Raw genomic sequence first — 24,049 nt, forward strand, 5'->3', positions numbered from 1 at the left:
CAGCTTCTGAATGTGCCTTATACACTGACTTTGGCTTTGTTTACTTTGTCCCTTTATTTCTAGGTGAGTCTGTATCTGTTGCATAACTTTTTAACTTAAAACTAACTCATGCCCATAGATTGTGTGCTGGCTGGGGGCTGCTGCATCTCTCCAGGTGCACTCTGAGGTGAAATGCAAAAGGGAAGGGAGCAACATATGGAAACAGCTGCCTGACTGAAGTCCAACAGCAAGGCATTGAGACAGAGTTTGCTGTCTGCCTGCAGCGTGTGGACCCTCAGCTGTGCTAGGGGAGACAAAGCTGATTTCATTGTTTGAAAAGGCTTTACACCTGCTCACCTCCAAAGCGTTTGGACCTTGACTGGTGTTGCATAGCAGGAAGGGAAGAGCAACAGCTATTTGAGGGCTATCCTCGGAGTTATTCCAGAAAGAAAAAGTATCTGAAAACATATTTCCTTTAAGTTCAGCGTGTGTTGACGTGCTTTATTGACCTGCAGGAAGTATCTGAGTGCTTTATGTGGTGAGAGTTTTCCTAAGAAGGCTGAAGACTGCCTGATTACTGATGTGCCTGGGCGCTGGGATTTACTCCGGTGCACAGCAAAGGGTGGCTCTCATCCCTGGTGCCAAGTGCTCTCATCTGTGTCTGTTGTCCTCCTAGCATAGCTTTGGCCTGCCACATGTCAACATAAGGCTTTTTTCATGGAGTTTTAAAACTCTGCCTCTTCCTCTACCACAGCCTGACCTGTATAAGCAGAGTCTGGCCAAGGGGCAATCCCAGCAGGACCAGTAGAGGAACAACGAGCTCCATACCCAAGCAGTAAAATTACCTAAGGTATTAGCTGAGCTGTTCTCAAGTCACCTGGCATCATCTCAAGTCACCTTAAGATACCTGGCATTATGCCCAGGTAGCCAGGGTTGTAAAAAGTAGAGGTAATTTACTGACAGTAAATTGGCAGTAAGGCTCCCAGTTCTAAGCCTCACCTGAAAGTGAAACCATCACATGGCATTTGAGTTATTCAGTGGCATAATTTTAGGCACCCACCTTTACCTAATATAGAAAGTTGGTCTCTCTGGGATCTCTATATTGCCAGAGAAGGAAAGAAGGATTCACAAAAGGCAACTCAGAGCAGTAGTCTGAATTACCAGGAGCATCAGATTCTGACTCTAACTCATCTCTCTTTCTATTGCCTACACAGAGAACAGAGCAGACCACAGCAGCTATGGGCATCTGAAGTGAGTTGGTGTAAAACTCTGTCACTTTATTACCACTGGATGTCTTGTCCAGGCACTGCTTTGCCATCAAAGCAAAGAAACATCTCACCATCCATCTGATTTGTCTGGCATGTATCTACAAGGGTATTTTTCAAACAGAAACTTGTTTGACAAACCCAAGAGAAACCGTCATATGAAGGTTTTTTCCTCAGTATGAGCTATATATATCCATCTTATTCCTGCAATTAAGGCACTTCTGACTTACACCAATGAAGTGCAGAATAAGGCTCCCCATTTCTCACTCAAAAAGTCTCAAAAGAAGTGTGAACAGTACAGTTATGATTCTGTCAGTGACTGGCGTTTTTTTCCAAAACACCAGCTGCTAGAAGCACGTGAGAATGAATAGCAGGTTTCACTTAAGGACAGGCCAAGTTTGTAGACATGACAACTGTCAGAAAGCTGGAAAACATAATACAGTGTAACGTAATGCTCAGAATTAAAAGAACCAAGATAATTCATAATTTGAAAAATTATTATTAAAAAAGGACCTGTATGATTTTTTTAAGGCAATTTATAATATCTGAACCTAGAGTTCTGGCAACATTACAGCATTTGTATTGAGAGAGAAGAATATACAGAAAATTATGTCATAGAAAGTTACTCACCAGAATCAATTTTCTTTGAGGTTTCAAGAGCTTGGGCTTTGGGAAATTATTGGCAATTGGAGCTACAAAAACAAATATTAAGGCATCACTTCACATTATTATCAGTCACTGTCATTTTTAGAATATGCATTAGCAATCTATAAATTACCTATTAATAGCAAATTAGAAGCAAATGCATGTACTTATATATGAGTTTAACCATATTTCAGGTATTTTGCAAGGAAACATAATGAATGTTTTGAATTAGAAAAATACATAAGAATAAAGAATCTGATATGCAAGACATGCTGCTTATATGCAAAGGCTAGAGCAATTTAACCCCTGGGAACTGATCATTTGTGACCTAACCTACAGCAAATCTTCAGGTCCTTTCCCTCTTTTCTCCCACTGGCTTAGCACTGGCATTGCTCATAAAGTGCACCCAGGAGTTTGTGAGACAGACCCTGGAGTTGCAAATCCTCTTGGAAAATGAAGTCCCCAAGAGGCTGGTCTCTATCTGCTCAGTTTGCTTGACTTCCCAAGTGCATGGGCAGTTTTAAAGAGTGCAATGAGCTGGCTTCCCTCAGAATACCCCCAACAAGTAATTTCAACTTGCCTAACTTTAATCTTCTCCTTGAGCAGGGTTAATATTGCCGCAGAGGTTCCTCTCTCTCCTCTAGTTAGTGGGAGCTGAGACTTCCTGCTTGGACTCATTGAGCAGCATCTCAGAATGGCTAAAGCTGCAGGGAGGTGACAGCCTGTCCCACAGCAGGCACAGGACATTTCTGCCCCCACCAGATGGGACCAAGATCAGGCAGAGACAATCCTGCAAAGTGCAGGGTTCCTGATGTCCCACACTCTGCTGTCCCTCCATGGCTGTGCTCAGGATTTGAAATACCTCTGTGCCTCTATTTTCATACCTTTGGCTGGGATGGCTGGTGGCTGCTCCAGTTTCTCTTTCTCTTTCTTTTTCTTTACCTTCTTCGGCTGTAGAGGAGACATGCTCGTCACACTGGTAACTGTCTCCCCAGAGCTGCAAAGCACAGGCCCAAAAGAGAGGGGAAAATGAAGGCAATGGAGGGAAAGAAAGTTTGTCCCTGTGAGTTCATGCAAACACATCACTTTCCACTTGTGGGAGTCCGTGCCCAACAACCAGGATTGTGGTCTGGGGATAAAATGAAAAACCTCTTACGGGGGTTGGAAATGCTCTGGGTTTTGCATTTTTTCAGCCATACAGTATGGCTGAGAAACTCAGAGTCTCACTCATCCTGGCATAGAAAATGCAAACTGTCAGGTTTAAACAAGATCCATTTCATAGCACCTATTCCTTAAAAGCATGTATGACCCCACTGCTGCACCCAGAGTGAACTTCTGCCCACCTGCCCCCAAGGGTCAGAGGCTCAGGCAGATTACAATAGTTGCATAAGTTCCCATGGGAAGTGTATGGAAAAGCAAAATCTTTGATGCAGATTCTGGGCTAAGACTGGCTGAGGGACTAGGAGAGCATGTAGCATGTCTTCAGGCAGCTCAAAATCCCACATCTGCAAAATCTGGCTTCTTCAAGGGGGTCAGTGTGCCCAGGGAATATAAAACAAGAAGCTGTGCTCCACTTTCTAACTTGGGCATTCCCCAGTACATCTGTGCTGAAAAGGTGCTCTTAGCTATGAGGGAAGAATACAAGTTATACTGTAAACAAACTCCTATCTGCTGGATTTTTTACCCTTATCACCTCCCAAAGGCTGAAATCAAAAACCCTGCTTTGGATATTCAGGCTGGGATCTGCAGTCAGGTTGCAGTGGCTGCCACTGTGGGTCACTGAGCTGTGGTAACTGACTCTGCCGGGGCTCCCTGCTTGCAGCTAAAGGGGAATTAAATTGTCCTGGCTTAAGTGGTAATGAAAGGAATCTTAACTTACAGCTGGGGTGTGGGGAGAGTGTAAACCATTCAGTTATGATGACTACAGTGACAGAGGTGACTTGGTAAGCAGTGGCTGCTCAGCTGCATCTGTCCCTGGGGGAAGGTTAGGGCAGTATGGTTGTGCTTCAACAGGGACCTTTCTCTTCTGTGCTTTGAGTTCCACCACGCCACGGAACACAACCAGGGTCTCCATGGTTTTAACACTGATAACACTTATTTCACTGAATTTTAAATCATTTGTCCCAAGCTCCTGTTCCTCTCCAGATTCTTTTGCATAATGAAACATTCTCTTTATATTAATAGAATAAAATATTCTTTATATTAATAGAATAAAATATTCAGGGCAAAAGACTTAATGAAAGTTAAGACGTCTCAGCTATTGCCCACACAAGAACAGCAAAATTACAGACACATTTTACACAGCTGTAAATTCAAATGAATGTCACAGTGTAAAATCACTCTGGATTTACACTTGTGTGGACTGCAAAAAGACTCTGGTTTGCTAGTATTCCTGCGTTCTATTTCATGTACTATTTCATGTACTAAGTCAAAAACATAGGTTTGCTGCCAAACTTTCTAAAAAGTGTTTAAAAATAAAATATGTTCATGATTTACAAATAAATCACATTTTAGTAAACTGAGAGCTGGGTTAAAACAATTTCTAAGTCTGCCTGCTCTACTATGAACCTATCCCACAACAGCCATCTGTTTCTATACTAAAATCAAGATGAAATGGTTTAAAACCAGCAGAAAACGAAATTGTTCTGCCTGGCTTCTTTGTACAAACAGCAAACTACCAAGAAGAAAGACTACCCAAAAGGACATGAGAATGCTTTTTTTTAAAAATATTTTTGGTTTGAATAATCCAAGGTCATTGAGGCAGATGTGTAGCCTAAAGATGCTGTTGTTATGACATAACTTCTTTAAGCACAATATATGAAAAAGTTTAGTGTCAATTCATTGCATTAGTTAATATTCCTGCTTTGCCAGGAAATGTGAAGCAACAAAGAAATGAATTTGAGAATTGCAGATTTCTTTTAAATGCCAGGGCCACACAGGATTAACTAATTCTGGGAGATACAATAACTATACTTGCTGTCTCAGAACTGAGCTCCTCAAACCAAACAAGGAGGCTCAGAAAAGACTCCTTGGCCCTGAAACACTGCCTCTTTGTGAGCTTGTCTTGTTCTATGTCTAAAAGGAAAGTTAGTTTTTTATCTCCAGCTCCTTCTTCAGCCCCCAGGTTTCTATTTCAACGGTGTCATGCTGTGCATTTCTTGAAGGATCTAACGAGTTTTTAGAGAGCAAGAATAATACAGGTGTTTGGGGAAGTAACCTGTGGAAGATGTGTAATAATCATGGAACGGGGCAGCAGTGGCCCTGAAGGTCATGGCTGTTGCAAGACCTGGAAAACCACTGAATTTTGGCTTTGCTGTCCTTATTAGTGTCTAGGATGTGGAACTCTTCTTGTTGTCATCTAAGTCAGCCATTTTCTCTTGTCAAAGGTCTGCAGGGGGGGTGACAAAAAAATTCACTTGAGTGAACTGGGAGTTACTTAGATATTTTCCAGATAGGAGAGCTGTGTGCAAAGGTGCCAGAGATATCTGGATTCTTGTGTCTGGATCTGTGTGGCAGAATGTGCTCCTGTAATGTGAGATTGGCACTGTGGAACCAAGGTGTTGAGAAGGACAGCTGTCTGAGAAAAATACTTTATTTATCTCCAATTTACTTATCTCCAGAAGAGCAGTAACTGAAGGACTAGGGAGTTCAGGCCAACACAAATATGAAAGACAGAAAAAAATGTTCCTGCTTTCAAAGCTTCACCTCCTGGGGGTTTCTGGACCTGAAAACTGGCAAAATGATCCAATAACAAGGAAAATAATATGAAGAAGGGTATTTAAAGAAAATACCAGAAAATGGAATTAGGTGGTTTGGAAAACTAAAAATAACTGTACTGTTTTATTTAGGTAGTTATTTTTAAAATGTGGTTAAGAAATGGGATTTGGTCAACTCTTTTTTTTTCCTTAATTTGTTATTGGTCAAGTAGCAAACCAAAACCTAAACATTTGCTTTGTTATACTCAGGAAATCTGGATTTAATTTTCTTTTCTACCACGGCCATTTTGTGAGACCTGGAGCAAATCACTTAGCACGCTGTGCTTTTGATTCCAATCAAAAACAAAAACATCATTCTGATGTCAAGACATAAAATATTTTAAGATGCTTAGGTATTACTGCAGTAGGAATACAGACATTTCTTAGACACCAGACTATTAATGTAATTTTGAAAGTGGATTCTACTCTGTGTTTGAAATATCACTAAGGGAGATGGAGTTGAGCTTCTCTAATCAAGGCTGAATTTTGCACAGTAGTAATTTTAAATGACAAGAATCTCATGCAAATTAGATAATCGGTTTGGCCTAATGAATATTTAGACAGCAGATTTTGGGTCTAAATGTGTTGAATTAAGTTCCAAGACAAGGAATTTGCAGGTGAAGAGCAATGAGTTCAAAGGAAGTGATGGTTTTTGTTTTGAGCAGAGGGTGGAAAATAAATGGTACCACGTGTGGAACATAATTATGATGCTGGTAATGCTTTCATAGGTATTTAATTTTAAAGACCCAAAGTCAATGCACTTTAGGCATGCATTTGTGTGATTGAGGATTTCATTAGCATAACTTGTCACACTGAAATACATGAAACCATGTTTTTGTCCATATAGAGTCATGCATTTCTTTCACTTCTAGAGAATCTGTTTTATGGTGAAGAAGTCACATTGGCTTGTTTTCTCCCTAAGTTCAGTGTTTGCAGCAGTATCACTGCTACATCATCTATTCCCAGAGTGCCAGAGTTTGTAGTGTGCATTTTTATCTGACTGCCATGCTCCATTTTTTCAGTTTTCATTTTTCTTCTCTTTTTATGTTCCCTACCAATATACTTTCCCTATACCAATATACTTTTCCTCACCCTCCCCATTTTTTTTTGTGTTTGTTTGTTTTTTGTAATCCCAACTTCGTCCCAGCAGTTAATAAAGAAGGGGGAAAGCGAAAACATCCAGGAAAAAATTAAAACTGCTGAGCTGTCTCTAAATTTTTGGGTGGTGCAATGGCTGGTCAAGGTCACAGAACAAAGATCTGTCCATAAATAACATGAAAGTTTTGGTTTGTACTGGCCTCTCCTGAACCCTGTGCTGCTTTGTTTTGTTTTCACTTCCATCTGAGTGGCAGTCAGATTGAATACCATGATAATCCCCTGAGAATGCACTAAAAATCACACTGTTGGAGGATCTAGGGTGTACTGTACTTGGCACTGAATCCCATAGTGCCTAAAGAGACTATGAGAAACAGTATGTGATACCAAGAGGTACTGGATTTAAACTGCAAGGCTAGAAACACATGTTTTCTGTCACTGAAAACTGGGAAACAGCTGTGTTTCTGTGTTGTTATGAGGCATCCCTCTTTCATCTTTTTGTTTGTAAAATATTTGTCATATATTGTTGCTGCAGCTCCAGTCCAATATACATATCAGGAAAATCATAAAATGGAAATCAGCTTTATAGCCACACCATAAAACTTTTGGCAGCTGATGGTATTTAAAGGGACAGTGATTAATACTGCAGCAGAAGAATTCTTCCCATCACTTGGAGTCTTCAGCTGGGAACAGACTGTGGGCCTTGAAAATCTGCTTTTGAACCCCACTCCGTCCCTGGGTGTGGGAACCCCTGAGTAACATTGTGATTTGGTCTGTGTGCATGGAGAGTTTAAGTTATTACCATCCCATGAGGTGTTGGGCAACCTTAGAAACCAACACAGAATGAAAGCAGGCTTCTTCAGAAAGCAGTTCAGAGCATCAAGGAGAGGCTTGTCACTGGAACACCTTCAGGACCTACAGCTAGCCCGGGCAGATTCTCCCTTTTCATGCACAGCAGGCACATTCAGGAGTCAGGGATCTGTGAATCTTTATGTTCCCATAAGCATTTTGAAAACAGTACTCCTATTCTTCAGCACACATAGCAAAACAAATCCAGAACTGGTACCTCGGTTTAGAGCAAAGAGATGTGTAATCTCCTACCTGTTCTGGGGGCATTTCACCAGGTAATGCTTCACTGTTAAGGAAAAGAAAAAAAAGAAAGAAAATGTGGCTTCACACCAACATTATTTATGAGTTTCAAATGAGTACTACAAACAGACCTGTGTTGCTGAGAGGGTGGAGTTGCCAGGTTGTTACACTGGGAGAGCTAATGATAGTCACCATACATTGTATTTTGCTTTAAAATGCTGTCTGACTTGAAGACACAGCTAGTCTTGGGAGAGGGGAATGTATTAAACAACACCAAAAATCTGCTGTGGAAATGCTGGGCAACACACATTCCAGTGGTCAGCCCAGCCAAAAGACAGCTTGCTAAGGAAAATCACAGCAGGCCAGTAATTTTACTTTGAAGACTTTTATTTCCCTTGTGGTGCCTGTATTTATTTCCAGAAGCCCGAAATAAACCATTCACCCACAGGAGCCATGGCTGTTGCTAATGTAAGTCAGATTGTGGCCACAGGCATAAAGGGATCCCTTCTGGGATCAGATCAGAGGTCCAGTCCAGCCACCATTCTGTCTCCGACAGCTGTGTGTGTGAGCTGTGTAAATCCTTCTTCGTATTCCTTTGAGTCAGTAGTCCTGAGCAAGGGCAGCTGCCCCACTGCAGCCTTTTAGGAGCCAGGGTTATTAAGATGTTCCTTTTGTGGCTTTGCGGCTTCTATGCCTCTCTTAAAGGACAGACTCTGGCTCTTCTGGCCAACCTACTGCCAATTTATATCTCAAAAGGATGAGAGAGTGCATCCCTGGGTCATGATGTGAACTTGAATGCAACATAGACGTGCCCCTACCTCCTCATTCTCTGTTCTTTAAAGGGCCATGAAAAGCAGACACCAGGGCACTCCCATGACCCTGCCTCTCTCTACAGGAAAGTTTTCATGTTTGGACTTAACTAAATTCTGCCATTCTAAGGGAGCTATACAGCTCCCAGGAGGTGCAGTTTGGTCCTAAGGAAATGGGTGCTGAGAGCACCAGGAGCTGGGACTAATACAGAGACAATGTTTAAGCCAGTCAAGGCAGTGCTTCCATCTACCTGTCAGGCCTTTTTTAAATGCATAGGAAAACAGTAGACCCAATCTGTCAGGAGTAAGGGAATGCTCATGTACAGTGGTGACACGTTTTTGAGCATGCAAATATTCAGATATTTGGGTTGCAAAAAAAGGTTTTAGCAGATCAGAAAAACCTACTTCTCTTTCGTAAATCCTTATTCTTTATTGTATATTGTTTCAATATTCAGCTGGTGTTGGTTCAATGTAAATAGACCTTTCCTTCAAGCTGCTTGTATGCTCACAGCAGTAAATTGACAAAACCAAGCAAATTCTAACCCAATGTCTGCTCAAGAAAACTGGGATACATCAGTCTAGAGCTTGTGGCTTTGGGATGACTCACCATGACCAATATACTTAAGTGTGGGTACTCTCTTGGCACAAAACCTTTGTCATCACTTAACAGGGTAAGAAGAATAACATTGATCTTGCTCCTTCCTCTTGGCAAGCAGAGTTGTTGGGTTCAGTTAGAATCAGAGTTACTCTGCTAAGTGCACTACCAGGAAGATGGAGCCACAGTCTGAAATGTGTCTGTGGTCAGGCAAGGGCTTCTCTATACATCTATTTCTGGCTTACATGTCTTCTCACTTGTGTATCTGAGTCACTCATTCCTTGATGGGACCTGTGTGGGCTGCAGAGGCAGCAAAGTCATGATTCTCTCCTGTCAGTAACAAAGCAACTCACTAATCAGACTCCTCCTGAAAGCTTCTGTTCAGAGGTGGTCCTTACACTCTCCTCTGACACGGTGGTTGCTAAGTGTGCTAGTATCTCATCCTTGCAGCTTGTGTGTGGTCTCCAAATAAAACACTTTCAAACTGAAATGAAAGCAGAGCCTCCCCTGGTTACTCCACAGATTTGAAACAGCACTTCTGTTTACAACAACACTACTTTGATGCAGCCTCTTTGAGAAACCCTTTTTGAGGCCAAGAATGACACAGTAACCCTTGATCTTGAAATATTATTATGAAAAGACAGATTTGAATGTTGAAATGACGCTTTAGTTTCAGAAAATATTGCAAATGAGATAGTGCTAATAAAACCGATCAAATTCCCAAGAATATTGACAGCTACTCAAGAAAGGAGAATAAAATAGAACAGAGTTAAGATTGCTTTGAAACCCCTCTACACATTTGGAGAAACGTGACTCATGCAAAATTTTAGCTTCTGATCAGAATGCAACTTAATGATTCAGCACTTGGTCTTCTCTGAAAGAAGTTCCAACTACTTTCAACTTATGTTTGTGCAAAGGTAGAAGATTTTTGAAAAGTCCAAAGCAAATTTAGTTTTATTTCCTCCCTATTTAGAGGAAAGAAAACACCTATGTTCTAATTTGGCTGGCAGAACTTTTCCTACCAATTTTAATTAAAATTGCAATCAAGGCAAGGAAATATTTCTTTTTCCCGCTTTCTCTGCATTGTCTTTTCCCCTCCCCCTGCCCCCCTTTTTGGCAAGGGCTTTGCAGTCATCAAAAATGGCATTTCACTCACCAGTGGATCTCCTCTTGCTCAGAAGGGACTGGCAGAGAATGACAAGTGTGAAAAGGAGGACACTGATGATTCCTATGGAACACACGAACACTGCGTACACGTACAGATCTGAAACCCAAGCACAGGTGATGGTCAGTGCTGCAGCTGATGCTTCATGACGATGGAAAAAAGTTACAAGATCTAAACAGACTCTGGTCAAATAGATTTAGGGTAACAGTTCAGAAATACTTTAACCCTCTTGAAGCTTTCCTATAGTATCCTGCTCAGTTTGAAATTCAGTTGAAGTCTGCATAAATGCAAAGAGGCGTAACTGCACTTATGAGTTGTGACTTTCAGGAGCAAACAAAAGACTGGTTTGGGGATTTTTTGAGCAACAACTCAAAACCCAAAAGGACTTCGGTTATTTCCCAGCTCAAACAGCTGTATTTTTTTGTGGTAATAAAAGAAAAAAAAACAAAACACAAACAATGAAACAAGAAAAGTGGCAGTGGGGAGAGTGCTGAGTGGCTGGGGAAGAAGGAAGAAAGTCTGGAACTGCTTCTTCTGCTGGCAGCACTGGCTTGGAATTTTTGTATGATTACCTTTTTTTTTTTTTCAAACTACAGCCTTAGTCTCCCTTCATGGCTTTTATTCAGGTGTTGTAACATATTTCCAGTGGTTATTTTCCCATTGGCCATAACAGATATATTAGAAACTGAAGATGGACTCCATTCTCTTTTGTCCAGTACCTCCTGTTCTTTTTGGGATGATTTCTCAGGCAAGGCTGGGTTTGCACAGGAACTAGCAAAGTTGGTCCTGATTTGGGGCACTGTAGTTGTCCTGTCCATTGGACTAAACTAACATCATATATAAGCACAGTAGCAGTAAGATGTGTCTTTACCTTCAAAAAACTTCCAAGCTTCATGATTTTTCTTGAAAGTGGGGTAATCAGAATATTTTGACGAAATCACTGAAAAAAATCAAACAAGACATGAAAAAAATTGAAAAAGGTATGGCATAAAAAGTTTGACCCTCTTGAAGTAAATGTATCCTGCCTTAGACTTCAATGCCCCAAGATTTAGCTTTGTCTAATTGCATTTTGAAGAAACAGTTCAGAATTGTCACAGAATTGTCTTCTCTGTTTCAGGAGGATGGATGACTGTCAATATCATAACAGCTGTACAACCTAGAACCAGAATCCAAATGCTCTGACTACCGAAATGTTGTTCAGAACCCTCTCTGCTCTCCTCAGCCAGATTGTTTATGCATGCTGATATTTTTTATTATACCAGATTAGATTATGTCACTTTGGACAATTCCATGATTCTTTCTTCTCTAGCAATCACTGCAATGAAAGGGGAGTCTGGTAATGTCCTCCAGATTGCCAGTGAGGTCTGAACCTCCAAGAGAGCTTCATGTGGCAAACCTTTAGAGAACAAGTATCTTGCTGGCAAGGGAATTCATTAGGGAGTGCCCTGCAGGCATGTGAAGGGTGGGGCTAGATCAATGGATATACAACTTTCAGGACTAATGAAATCTTCTCTTCAGTTGGGATGGGAAGCTCATCCTGAATATTTTAACAAATCACTCATTTCTTACATGAAAGCATCACATGTGTAGATTTTTGGCAAGTATTTCAGGATAACTTCCCTGAGAATAGGGCTTTTGTTCCTTTTGGGAAAAAAAAAATCTTGCATTCCTGTATCTTGCAACATTTTTACTGTTAGAAAATGCCACATGTAGCTAATATTTAAGAAGTCAGACTTTCTTCTCTGGGAAATTCTGATAAATAAGCTTCCCAACAAGGCAGATTGTTGTGATCATCTACTTGTTTTTGTTGTCCATGCCAGTAGGATTACAGATGGACTGCCTGATTTTCTATGTTTGTCCTCCTACAAGTGGCCTCTTCTCTTGGATTGTAAACCATGTGGAACATATCTTGCTCTTCCTAAGAGATGCGCAGTATCATGAGGGATTGCCTAATGGTAAATGATGTTTTTGGGGTGCTGAATACTGTTCTGAGAAGAATACTGATTATTTTGATTTTTCTGATAGGAAGGGAGTAGAAGAACTATTTTTCTGTTTTGTTCTTTTTTTTTTGTTGTTGTTGTTGTTGTTTTTTTTTTGTCTCTGATAAATTTGGGGTTTTGTGTATTCTCTACTATAATTGACATGGTTTTAGGCTAACATTGATGGCACAAACCCAGAAAGAGATGCCTTTAATGAAAGTATGGAGGGAGGAGAAAAGATTGACCTTATCTTACAAGACATTGTGTGGCTGGATTAGGAGGCACTTCTTGGCAACATTGGCACATGGAATTCTCTTGGTTTTACTAACAATATTTAACAATAGCCTTCTTATAAATGCTATCTGATGTCTTGTATTCACAACACTGAAATAGGCAAACTGCAATAGTTCAAATTTCAGGTGGACCTTCTGAAAACACTACAGAATTACTGCAGTTGAGACGAGTGCAGCAACAGAAAACTGTAAGAACTCCATCTCCACAACAAGGCTTCTTTTCCAAAGAAATGTATTTTGCCACTAAAGTAGAAGCCAGATATGTAACTAAAATTTAAATGCCATCATTCCATGGTAAGGAACTATAGCCTGTAACTCAACTGTTTTTCAGTAAGTCCAATTTGTGTATTGGTACAAATTTATGTGTTGCGACAAAATGTATTTGCAACTTATTAATGGCCTATGCAAATTTTCACAAGCCAACTTGCTAGCAAATAACAAAATCTGAATATAAATTAATAGCAGTTGATACTACAGATCCAGCTGTCAACTTGCTTCAAGAGCAAGTTACATTTTGAAGAAGCAGAATTATCCTTTTCCCCCCCCAGAAATCTGCATCTTGCACATAACCTCCTCTTTCTGTGTGAATTTTTTTTTTTTTTAAAGGGACTCTTCTATTTCTGCCTCTGCTTGATGTGCAAAGTTTTAAGAATTTTTTCTGGTGCTTTAGCATAAAGATACTCTTTTGAATTTGGGGATAACTGCAGACACATTACTGGAACAAAATGTTAGGCAACACAGCAACTGTGATGTGGTGGAACACTGCTACCCCATTTGATAAAGCACAAGCAGTACAACTTAAGTATCCAAATGCTTCAGGCAATTTGTATTGCTCCTTTTGTTGTATCCTGGGTCTAACTGTAATACAAGTAAATCCCTTTGCAATAAAAAGTGTAACTGATCATAAAATAAAATACAAAATGTGTTTGGAATAAAATTTCCTTGAAAAGCCCAAGTGTTACTGTTGGGAAAACTGGAAACTTTATCAGTACTTGGAAAAGAGCTACTTTGCCTCTTAAGCACAGCAATCCTGTACACTCAGGGTGCACTAAACAAATGCTAGCAAAGGTGGTCCTTTGATTCCAGTCAAGAGGCTTTAAGTGGTAAAACAGTTGCTATGACAATTAACAACACACAATATTTCAGGTATCTTTTGGTATCTTTAATCTAGAGTTAGAATAAATACGCTTTTAAGGGGCCAGAATGGTTGTGGTGTTTGCCTCATATCCCCAAAGGGTGTCAAAAACTCTCTACAGGCTGGCCAGCCTTCCTCCCTTGTCTCAGGTTTCCTGCTCTGCTTTGGGTCATTTGAAGTGGAGAGCAGCAACACAGCTGAGTGTGAAAATGATGAAGTCATGAGGTCTCAAATCCCTATTCTGATTATATATTCATGACTCATACTAGAAATGTGGGTAGAAATATTATTTAAGGACTGGACTGAAAAATTATGGATTTCCTTCTTTTCAATCATTCCATTGCTCTGAACTCCATAGTTTAGCTATGAAGAGTAATGAGTTGTTTCAGTGTTATCATTAGCAATAGCCTAAGAAGCCATGAAAGATATGGAGTGTCTCTTTGTGAGGAGGAGTATGACAGGTGGGGTGACAATATTTTATATTGCTTTTTCTTCTGCTGCCACTGACATGGAACATGCCACTCCATCTCCAAGAACTCCTGACAAATCCATATATTTCTACTACAGGCATTTAGGAACTTACATCATTCAGTGAATGAGAAAAAACTCTATACTGATTTCTGGCATTATCTTTGAAGTTGTCCCTGTGAGATACCACCTTTTTGTTTATAGAGACACAAGCAGGAGGGGTAGTTTGCCAGCTAGCACTGATGGCAGAGCTGCTAAACAAAACCACCTCTTCAAAGGAGTCTGTTCTCAAAATCCAACTTCACCCATCTCTGAAAATGTGGGTGTGGTGACTAAAGGTTTGAGCAAAACTATCCCAAAGAGATGGCTTGTCTTCAATTTAGTTCTACTTGTTGCTGGTCATTTTATCCAAAGTTCAATACCAGCAAGGTGGCCATTGCTTTTCTAGCTCTGCTTTCTGGCAGCAAGTGATATACACAATAGTACTGAAGTGATAGTAAAAGTGCTACTTACCAACTGCTGCTAGGCTATAACTAACACTAAGAGAGATGCAAAATGTAACTTGAGTATTAGGTTTTCTTCTCCTAATTCACAGATTACACTCAAAAATAATCTAAATTCAAATGTCTTATAGGTGAATTTACAAGAAAACAAAGGAATCACAGGACAAGAAGAAATTATAGACTTGAAATCAGTAATCTCTCACCTTTTATTTCAGTAGCTGCTGTACCATTTGACCATGCTGTCCACTTATTTCTGTGTTTGCCAATTTCTTGTACTTTGCATATATAATGTCCTTGATCTGTTTGCTGGAGGCTTAAAATGAGAAATTTGTACATAGTTCCATGTTTCTCTTTAAGAAGATGAAGTCTTTGCTTGTGAAAATGATGAGTATAATTTCCATAATACTGGACAGACCCAAACTTTGTCATTTTGATCATCAGGTGCTCCTGGGCAGGTGATGCAGCGAAGACCCACCGCACAGCCAGCAAATTGTCTGTCTTCCTCTTTTGAGAAATGTGGCAGTAAAGGGTAGCATTATCCCCCTCGGAATATTGCACTGTTGGTCCAGGAGAGACCGTCACATTTAAAGCCTCACAAACATCTGTAAGGAAAGAGAAGATGGTGAGAATCCTCCACATTGGCAGAACAGCACCATAATCTGTCCCAGCACACAAGCCCACAGCAGGTAAACTGATGGCATCTGTTTAGTCTGCAGTAATTTAATGACCTTGTAGTCATGGCAGATGACCTGACATCATCTGCCTCTCCGTGAATGCTAAGGATGGCATGAGGCCCTCCTTCAGTGAGTCTGCCCCAGCATTTTTTCTGTCACTAATCAATAACCTAGAGCTGACATGGAGACCGTGATACTGTCACAGGACCAACTTCACGTAATCTTTTATAGGTCTATTAACAGCTTTGGAAACTTGTTCCGTGACCAGCTCTTCCGAAAACTTGCATCTTTCTTAGGACTTCCAGGCTAAATGCTTTCAATAACCAGTTTACGCTCATTTGTTCCTGTGCCAGCTTTAAGCTTAAAATAGCGTTTTCTTCTCTAGAGCTTACTTCCTGACTCCATATACAAAGCAATTATCTGTCCTCAGCCTTTGCTTTGTTCAGCTAAAGACAAGCTCTGTTAGTCTCTAGTAAAGTAGTGTCTTTCCTATTCACCCTAACAGCCCTTCTCTGCATTGGTTTAAATGCAGTTCAAATTTTGGGATTGATTATAATTTTTATTTTTTTTTAATGTAATTGACTGCAGTTACAGGCAGTGTCTGGAAAGAAGTTCTCCAATGTCCTGTGGAATACTCACAGTACTTCTCAGATTTGACTGGGATAGACTTTGCCTGGTATATCCCAGACTTATCTTGTCCTTTTTCATTATACTTTCCTATGTGATTTTATGTCAGGTGATAAATAAATAGCATACTTGGGTGTTTTCCCTTCTTTGTCATTTGCAGTTCAGTCACCAGGATGTCAAAGAATTTCTTACTAATCCCCAAGTATGTGACTTTGCTGCACTAACTTGTGCTCCACTTCTGTTACCCCATCCTCAGCTTTTCCTATGTGCTGTCCTCTTACGCTGATTTGATAAGGTCAGCATTTCAATGTGCATGCTTCTGTCTATTTCTTTTAGACATCATTTGTGCAGACCCTCATACTGTTTCAGAACATCATACTGTCCTTAGATTATCACTGGAAGACCACTGAATTCTCTATAGCCTACAGTTCCCCATGTCCTCAGTTTTAAGTAATGTTCTCCTCGTCATAACCAAATGGTCATCTCAAACCTGGGTTAAATTCATCAGACTAGCTTTTCTGACTCCAAATTCAAGTTAATTTGACAGTATTTGCATGACAAAATATGGCATGAGATCATATAGGGACAAATGATTATTCCATTGTTCCATTAATTCCTGATTCTTGTCTTAAATGTTTTTCATCCTAAACCATCACTTATACCAGTTCTTTGTCTCCCTGCTTTACTTCTAATAATAGCCAGAATAGGTGAAGGCTGAAAAAAGTGTCCATAGCTATTAAATAGAGGAAGTTTTCCCTTTACTGACATAACTGATTTATACTGGACTGATTTTCTGAGGCATGGGAATCAACACTTATTTCATCTCCTTCCTAATGCACATTAAGAAAGTCCTGATTAGTCACATCAGAGGGTGATCTATTTCTGACCAATGTTGTATTGTGGCAATGTGTTTGTTCCCTAAATGACTTGTGATGTGTAATCTACCGGTCTGAGGGCATCCATTAGAAAGAGAACCATATTCCAGCAGTGAGCAAGCACTCCCTGCAATGCACTCCACAAAGCATGAAATGTCCTCTAAACTGTGAACTTCCTGTTATGTGAATACTGTACCGTACTCAAATTCTAATGAGAATTGCAACTCTGGGAAAATTATTTTTTCATTTCTGGACACTTTTCTAGCACATCAGCAAGGAACATTTTAACAAAGGGGATGAGTGTTTTGGCAGAGACTATTGTCTGACATCAGCTCCTGAAACACAAACTTGTATTTATCTTCAAAATAAGCAAATGAAGTATTTCCATCCTATTTCTAAAGGAGTTTTGGAGACAGAGACACTGGTTTTATAGTCCCAGTGAAGCAGTGAAATGAAGTGGTGAATTATATCACCTTACATACAGTAAATCCACTAAATTAAAGAAGTTGCATTGCAACCGTTTGAGAAGAATTCTGAAAATTAATAGTATGATAATTATTTTGTGCCACTTCCGTCAAAGTCTCTACTGAACGGCATGTTTATTCCAAGTAGACATTACTTTTTTTGTTATGAAGGAGAAAATATTTTGTATATAAAACTGTTTGGGTTTTTTAAAAAAAAGTTATTGAAGAAACTACAGCTAAGCATGGATAAGGTTACTGGTAAAATTATCCATGCATTATGTTTGTGTCTGCAATTCACGTAAATGGCAAAGTAAGAAGTTATTTTGGATTGTAGAAAGCATAAAAGTAGAACAGGATGTTGAAATTTAAAATTAAGGCTGAATACCACCAAAAGCTTTCCAGGCATGAAACTTCAGTTATTTTCTGGACTTACCAGCCTTGGTGCTTTACCAGCAGAAGGGAAGACAGTAAATGGCTGCCTCTGCTATCAAAATAAGATTAAATTTGAAGGTTGTGCTGCTTAGTAAATAAGGAATAACTTTGAGATTTTCAACACTTTTTGGTGTCCTCAAATGTACTTCAGCAATAAATGTTTAATAAATAATTTATAAAATTATGGTTTGGGTAAATGAAAAAACACAGACCTTTTTTCTACTGAAATTATGAACATGTCATGAAAACTGTAAAGAAAAACAATTATGTCATTTTCCTGACATGCGAATTTCTTTTTTGAAAAAGCTGGCTAGGAGTAATTGTGAAACAGAGTCCCAAAATAAAGGCAAAAATAAAAGAAATCATTGCTTAATTCCAAACTCGGTAGAACATAGTGCCAAGAAGTACCCAAGAGAAAATGCAGAGGAAGTGAGATATGGTGATGATGGACACCTCTGTGAGAAGATAAAGCAGCATTGTACATGGAGATTCTGATCGCTTTCTAGCTGTTTACACTCTTACAAACATTGATATTTTATACCTAATGCTTCTACTTTTCCTTTGGGGACATGCCTTTTTATAGGGACAAATTTTGCATCCTTCATATTTCTGATCAGTGGGAACCTATCTCCTTATCTTCCTTCTGTGGCTCCCACTGGTGCAGCTGCACAAGTACAGCAATGGGGAGAATGCTGGAAATCTCATGCTGCTTTTATCATGGTATCAGCTCATCTTGAACAGAGTCAGTTGGTGCTTTATATAAAGGAGAAAAACAGTATCCATTTGACTTTATTCTCCTACTGCCATCGAAGGAGGAACAGTGGATTTTGAGGGAAACAGTTCATTTCCCTCCTATGTGGAAAGCAAAACCCTCATTCAAGGCTCTCAGACACTAGTGGACATGTTCCTCCTGTTTTTAGCAGGCACTGGTCAGCCCCAACATGAGGTTTACCCTTGTAATGGGCTCCTTGCCAAGAGCAGGAAAAGTCACAACTTAAGAGAAGGCTTGTGTGCCAACATAGCATTGAATTTCTAGACTTCAGATTGCTGTTTCAAGTAAGGAATCACTGTTTATCTTCTTCTGCCTTCCAAGTATAGTATGATGTAGCCGTTCAGGTGGAGCTCACCACAAGACTTTCAGTCTTGTTTCTGCTTGGAAAGGGAAATTATTTATAGAATGGGGAGGAGAGAGAATCAGAGACTTGGTGATTTCTTTGCAGAGTTCTTAACCATCAAACTTCTCTCCTTTTTGCAATGAGCTTGTTTAGTTGCTGCCATCCCAGCATTTTAGATATTTGCTTCTCTGGTATGTTCCACCAGCATGTCTCAGTAGCCTGTGGGGACTCAGGAAAGGTGACTGCTGCCTAAACTCTGTTTTAAAAAATACCACTTTGAAAATAGTTCACTTCTGCTTACACCATTTGAAGTCCAAGAATTAGCTAGATTTGGACTTTGCTGTCTGCCATATCACACAGCAAAACACTTTAACAGCACTGTCAGGAGAACCAAACTATACTTCTAGCACCCAGAAACTTGTTTATGTCAAGGCCTCTCCCCTCTGTCCATGCTGGAACAGTGCCACAGGATTTACAGTGGCCACTGGGTCCTTATATGTGGTGAGCAGTTTGAGCATGGCTGTGGTTTTGTGGGAGAACCCCAGTTACTTCCATTGAGATCGGAGTGGAGCTGTTCCTGTGCACAGCTGCTCACAGTGCAGGTTTAGTGATGTATACAGGCCTCTCTTCCTCCATGGAGACGACGGGCAGAACCTACAACCCAGCCTCCAGTGCTACAAGGACTGATAGCTGGAGGACTGGTTACCTTATGATCTGAGCTTTGCATCACCAGAAGCATAGGGGATGGCTTTTATCTGTGTTGTAGTTTGTTCAGTGAAGCTATGCTACTGTTGCATAAAAGCCTGCTTTAATTTGATTTCTTTACAATTAAAAAGAGCAGATGAGCCAAGAAGCAGCAAAGCTCTTTGTTCAAATGAAAATAATTAGGAGCTGGCTAGAAAGAGCACCAAAAAACAACCAGCCATTTTCAGCTGAACAGATCTGTCAGCAAGTTTCTCAAGTCAGAAGCTCCCCCTCAGAGAAAGCTTCTGCATTGACTAAAGATGGACTTGAACCAAACCTCTGCCTCCATCTCCTGCCCTTCTGCAGTGGAGTTCGAATTCAAGTCTTTCATTAGACTTGATTTCCCCACCCCTCTAAGCTCACTGCACCTGGAAGTTCAGATGCAGACTCTGTATCTGTTCTGCAGCTTCAGGACACACAACGCTGTCCCATATACATTTGTTTTTAGAGGCATAAAGGGTCTTAAAGGGAGGACGCTTTTTACAAGTGACCTACAGGATCCATTTCCACCTGATGCCAACAGGATATGGGCACCTGTGGAAAAAACAACGCCGAATCTCCCTTTGCTTCGGCTTTGCCTGGCAGAGAAGACGGCCGAGGACCCATTTCCATGAACTTGCACGGAGAGGGCTTTCTTTCCTAAACAGGATCCGATCGCTGCGAAGAAGCGCTGCTGCCGGGAGCCCGGGCAAGCGGCAGCGGAGCGGGGCAGGGCGGGCGGGCGGAGGGGCTCGGCGGCCGGGGACCCCCAGCTCTCGCCCCCGCCCGTCCCGCCGCCCGGGCCGCGCCGCCCGGGCCGCGCCGCCCGCCGCGGGACCCGGGCCCGCTCCGGCGCTGCCGGCCGGGGGCTGCCCGAGGGGGGCCGGGGTCCCGCCGGGGCCGGGGGAGGGTCGGGTCCCGCTGGGCGCTTACCTGGGGCCGAGGCCGTGGCCAGCAGGGCCAGCGCCGTAGCCAGGAGGCGCATGGCCCGCGGGGCGCCGGGTCCCGTCCCGTCCCCCTCTGCCGAGCTGCCTCCCTCCTCTCGTCCCCGGCCTCTCGCCTCCTCCCCGCCCGGTCCTCCCTTCTCCCCTTGCTTTTCATCTCCTCCCCTTTCTCCTCCTTTTTTTTTTTTTCTTTTTTTTTTTTTTTCGCGCTTTCTTCCTTCCCTCCCCACTCCTTTGCGCTTCCCAGAGTCCTGCCCCCTTTCAACTCTCCGCTTTTTCTCGCCCCCTTTCCCTGTCGTTTCTGTCCACACCATGCCTGTAGGGTGGCATTAGGGCTAGATAGGGATGCTCCAGCCTCCGCGATCCTCTCTGCACACACACACGCCTTGCCTAAAGGACACGGATCTGTTTCGAGGGGAAACGAGAAACTCCCTCTCTCCCTGAGTAAAGAAAACCTCTGTACGAGCAGGTGAGGTGAGGCAGCCCAGCTGCTGGAGGCTGTAGGTTAGATAGCTGGGATGGGGAAGGCTATATTAGGCATCCTCTCAGGTTTCCTGGATGTGTTGGGAATTTTGCAGGCCCTCATGCCCGTTCCACTCATCCCATCCCATAACTGGAACAGGACCACCACTCCCTGGCAGTTCTACTTAATATTATCTCCCATTTCGTGGGTTCAGGTGGTGGCAGCCTGGGGACAAGGAGGTCTGGCAGGCAGGAGGAGCCCATCAGCAGGCATGGGGATGAGCACTGTGGGCATTCAGGACACCTGTGCCAGCACATTGCACACTGTGCTCTGGTGTTTGCCCTCCGCTGTGGCAGCACCTACTGACCACTGACAATCAACCTCTCTAAAACCATCCTGAATTAATTGATACAGTAGCTTAAGGTGCATCACCCTACGGTTAATGTCCTTGTTCTCACAAATGGTACTACAGTGCTAGCCAGAACAGACAGGGGAAGTTGGCACCTTGCAGTCCATTCCTGCCTTGCCCCGTGCTCCTTTTGAAGTGTTTATCAGTTGAAAGCCTACAAATCTCCCCAGATATGGATTTAATACTTCTGCCAGTAGGTATGATGGGTTATATATTCAGGTTGCTTGAAGTATGGATGATACAAACACATTGGCATTCCTGCTTCCCTGGATAGGGCAATTAGTACGGATTTAGCTACTCCACCCCTCTCCTAGTAATCACTTAGACAGGATAATACATGTCTGCTTTTAAGTATCACAGATAATTTAGCGTGTGCTAAATCTGATCCTAATGAGACTGAAAACTGCCTTTAAAATCTTGTAATTTGTTTCCTCTAGGGAGAGACTTTGGTGTCCATACAGCAAACACTTCTCACCAGAGAGTGACAGGTCTGGATTATGCACAGAGCAATCATCAGACTTGAGGAAGCAGAAGCAGTTTTTAAAGTTTATACTGCCTGGGGAGGTAATCAAAATTTGTAGATTCAAATCTACTCTTTTAACACAGCAAAGGGAAATCCTGTCAAAGAGATAAGCTAATTCAAAAACAAACAGACAAATTCACCAGAAACATTCTACCAGCAATTATGTAGTTTGATGGTTCTGATGGAAACTCCATTTCAGGACATCCTTGGACTGCTGATAGAGAGGAAACCAGGGATGACTGATTTTGCATACTCTTCCAATGGATCTACTCCTTGCTGTTGCTTGAGAGAAGATATTAGGCTGGATGGACATCTTAAACCTTCTCATATAGTTCTGCTAGGCTTGTTCATGCCTCATTTCATGTCTCTCATAAATTACTTCAGCCTACTAATCTTTTAATGGTGTAAAGACATCAGTAAGGACTGCCTAAGGTCTCATGTGAGTGCTTGGGCCCTACAGAGCTGAAAGATGCACTGCAAGAGTCAGTATCAATTTTTGGTGTTTGTCAACAATACCCATTCCTGTTGGCACCAACATTTCCTTTTGTTGCATCAAGAACCCTAACAAACTTTGGGACAGAACTAGATCATTTAACTGGGGAGAAGGCTTTATATAATGCATTTGCCTATGATAGAAGACAGAAGAGGAGGCAAAGGCACATGTGGATTTCTGAAATCTCTTGTGTCTGACAGTTTACTGAAAACATACTCTCTGTTTTGAGCATGTGATCTTTGTACTTTTGACTGTTCCCTCTGCGTTGTGGGTTCTGTCTTTTGTGTAGAATCGATTTTACTCCTCTGTCTTGATTCTTCAACAACACAAAAACATAAAAAGTGATTCTTACTCTTAAAGGGATATTTATCCTAAAGTTCCAAAGGTATTTTTAAAAGTAGTCTAGGCTGAAAGCCTTTTTTACTTGTTGTAGCATAAATGAGCTCAGGTGATGCTGCCCTTTTAGGTTTTTTCCTAAGGGAGAGCTTTTCTTTGCACAGCTAGAACAGGACCTGTAGATCTATGCACACGTCTCTCTCTCTCTGTCTGTAAATTGTACTGCCAGCAGCACTCATCAGGTCACCCAGCACAGGTCACCTAACACACCTGAGGAAATCTGTATTGTGCCAATACTCATGGGCCAGACAGCACTAGTCAGGCTAGTGAGGTGTGGGCAAACATAAACTTCTGACCTCCCATCTTTCCAGGTTTGATGCTGATTTGTTGGATGACTTTTTACAAATCAGTTCTCACCTCTGGGCTGCAGGTGGATGACATGCAACCTTCCTTTGTCCCTCCGTTGGAAGGGTTTGCTGTTGCAACTGAGGCAACCAGGTGGCAGTTGTATGATTTGACTTTCTTAGCAGTTAAAATCTGACATCCCTTCCACCCATTTGTTGCTGCTGAGGTGTTTCTTCTTTTGTAAAATGTTTTTCAGGATTTTTTATGTCTCTTGCCTGATGCCGTCACAGTTTACCCATGCAACAAAAATCCCAAAGGCCAAATGAACATGCAGTACAATTCCCTTTTTCTCCCCCAGGCTGGGTGCACAGCTCTCTCTAAGATGGTGCACCTCCCTTTGCTGCTCTGGAAGTGTGCTGACGCATGCGAGTGGAGCCTCTGACCCGCAGGATATGGCTTTCTCAGCTCTGGCAGCACGTATGTGGCCTCGTTTCCTGCTGAATGGGTCTGCTCTGAGGAGAAAAGTGCCTAATCAGCACTCCAGTGCAGCTGACACAGCGCAGACTGACTGTTTGCAGAGCCTGGAGCCCCTCTCTCCCTGGGGCAGTGTTGTTGAAATATCAGCTTTAGTCGCTTGGGGTGAGATCTGTTGTGCAAATCCCCTTTGCGTCTCAGCAAAGTCACATCTGTCAGGAGAGGTAACCACAGCCTCTTGGCTTTTGCTGTCCTGTCCTCCCTCTCTGGCTGTTCTTAACCTGCCTTCTTTCTCTGAAAGCTCTTACTTGCATTCCCAAATCTATCTCCAGAATGTGCTGCAGGATTCCTGTGAGCAGGATTGTGGCTTGCCCTTA

The 24,049-nt window shown here is 41.7% G+C and overlaps 1 protein-coding gene across 1 annotated transcript in view; it reads right to left on the minus strand.

Annotated features, from left to right (window-relative positions):
• VSTM4 (V-set and transmembrane domain containing 4) overlaps window positions 1–20,763 on the minus strand; it is a 32,286-nt gene extending 11,523 nt beyond the window's left edge. The window contains exons 1-7 of the mRNA XM_038141342.1: window positions 20,619–20,763; window positions 14,979–15,377; window positions 11,269–11,337; window positions 10,389–10,496; window positions 7,841–7,874; window positions 2,774–2,886; window positions 1,875–1,936 (exon numbers count right to left, since the gene is read on the minus strand). Of these exons, the coding sequence (XP_037997270.1) occupies window positions 1,875–1,936; window positions 2,774–2,886; window positions 7,841–7,874; window positions 10,389–10,496; window positions 11,269–11,337; window positions 14,979–15,377; window positions 20,619–20,670 (837 nt within the window). The 5' untranslated portion in view covers window positions 20,671–20,763. The remainder of the gene's footprint in view (window positions 1–1,874; window positions 1,937–2,773; window positions 2,887–7,840; window positions 7,875–10,388; window positions 10,497–11,268; window positions 11,338–14,978; window positions 15,378–20,618) is intronic.
• Between the last annotated feature and the right edge of the window lie 3,286 nt (window positions 20,764–24,049).

Source organism: Motacilla alba, chromosome 6, assembly GCF_015832195.1.
Source record: "Motacilla alba alba isolate MOTALB_02 chromosome 6, Motacilla_alba_V1.0_pri, whole genome shotgun sequence".
NCBI lineage: Eukaryota > Metazoa > Chordata > Aves > Passeriformes > Motacillidae > Motacilla > Motacilla alba.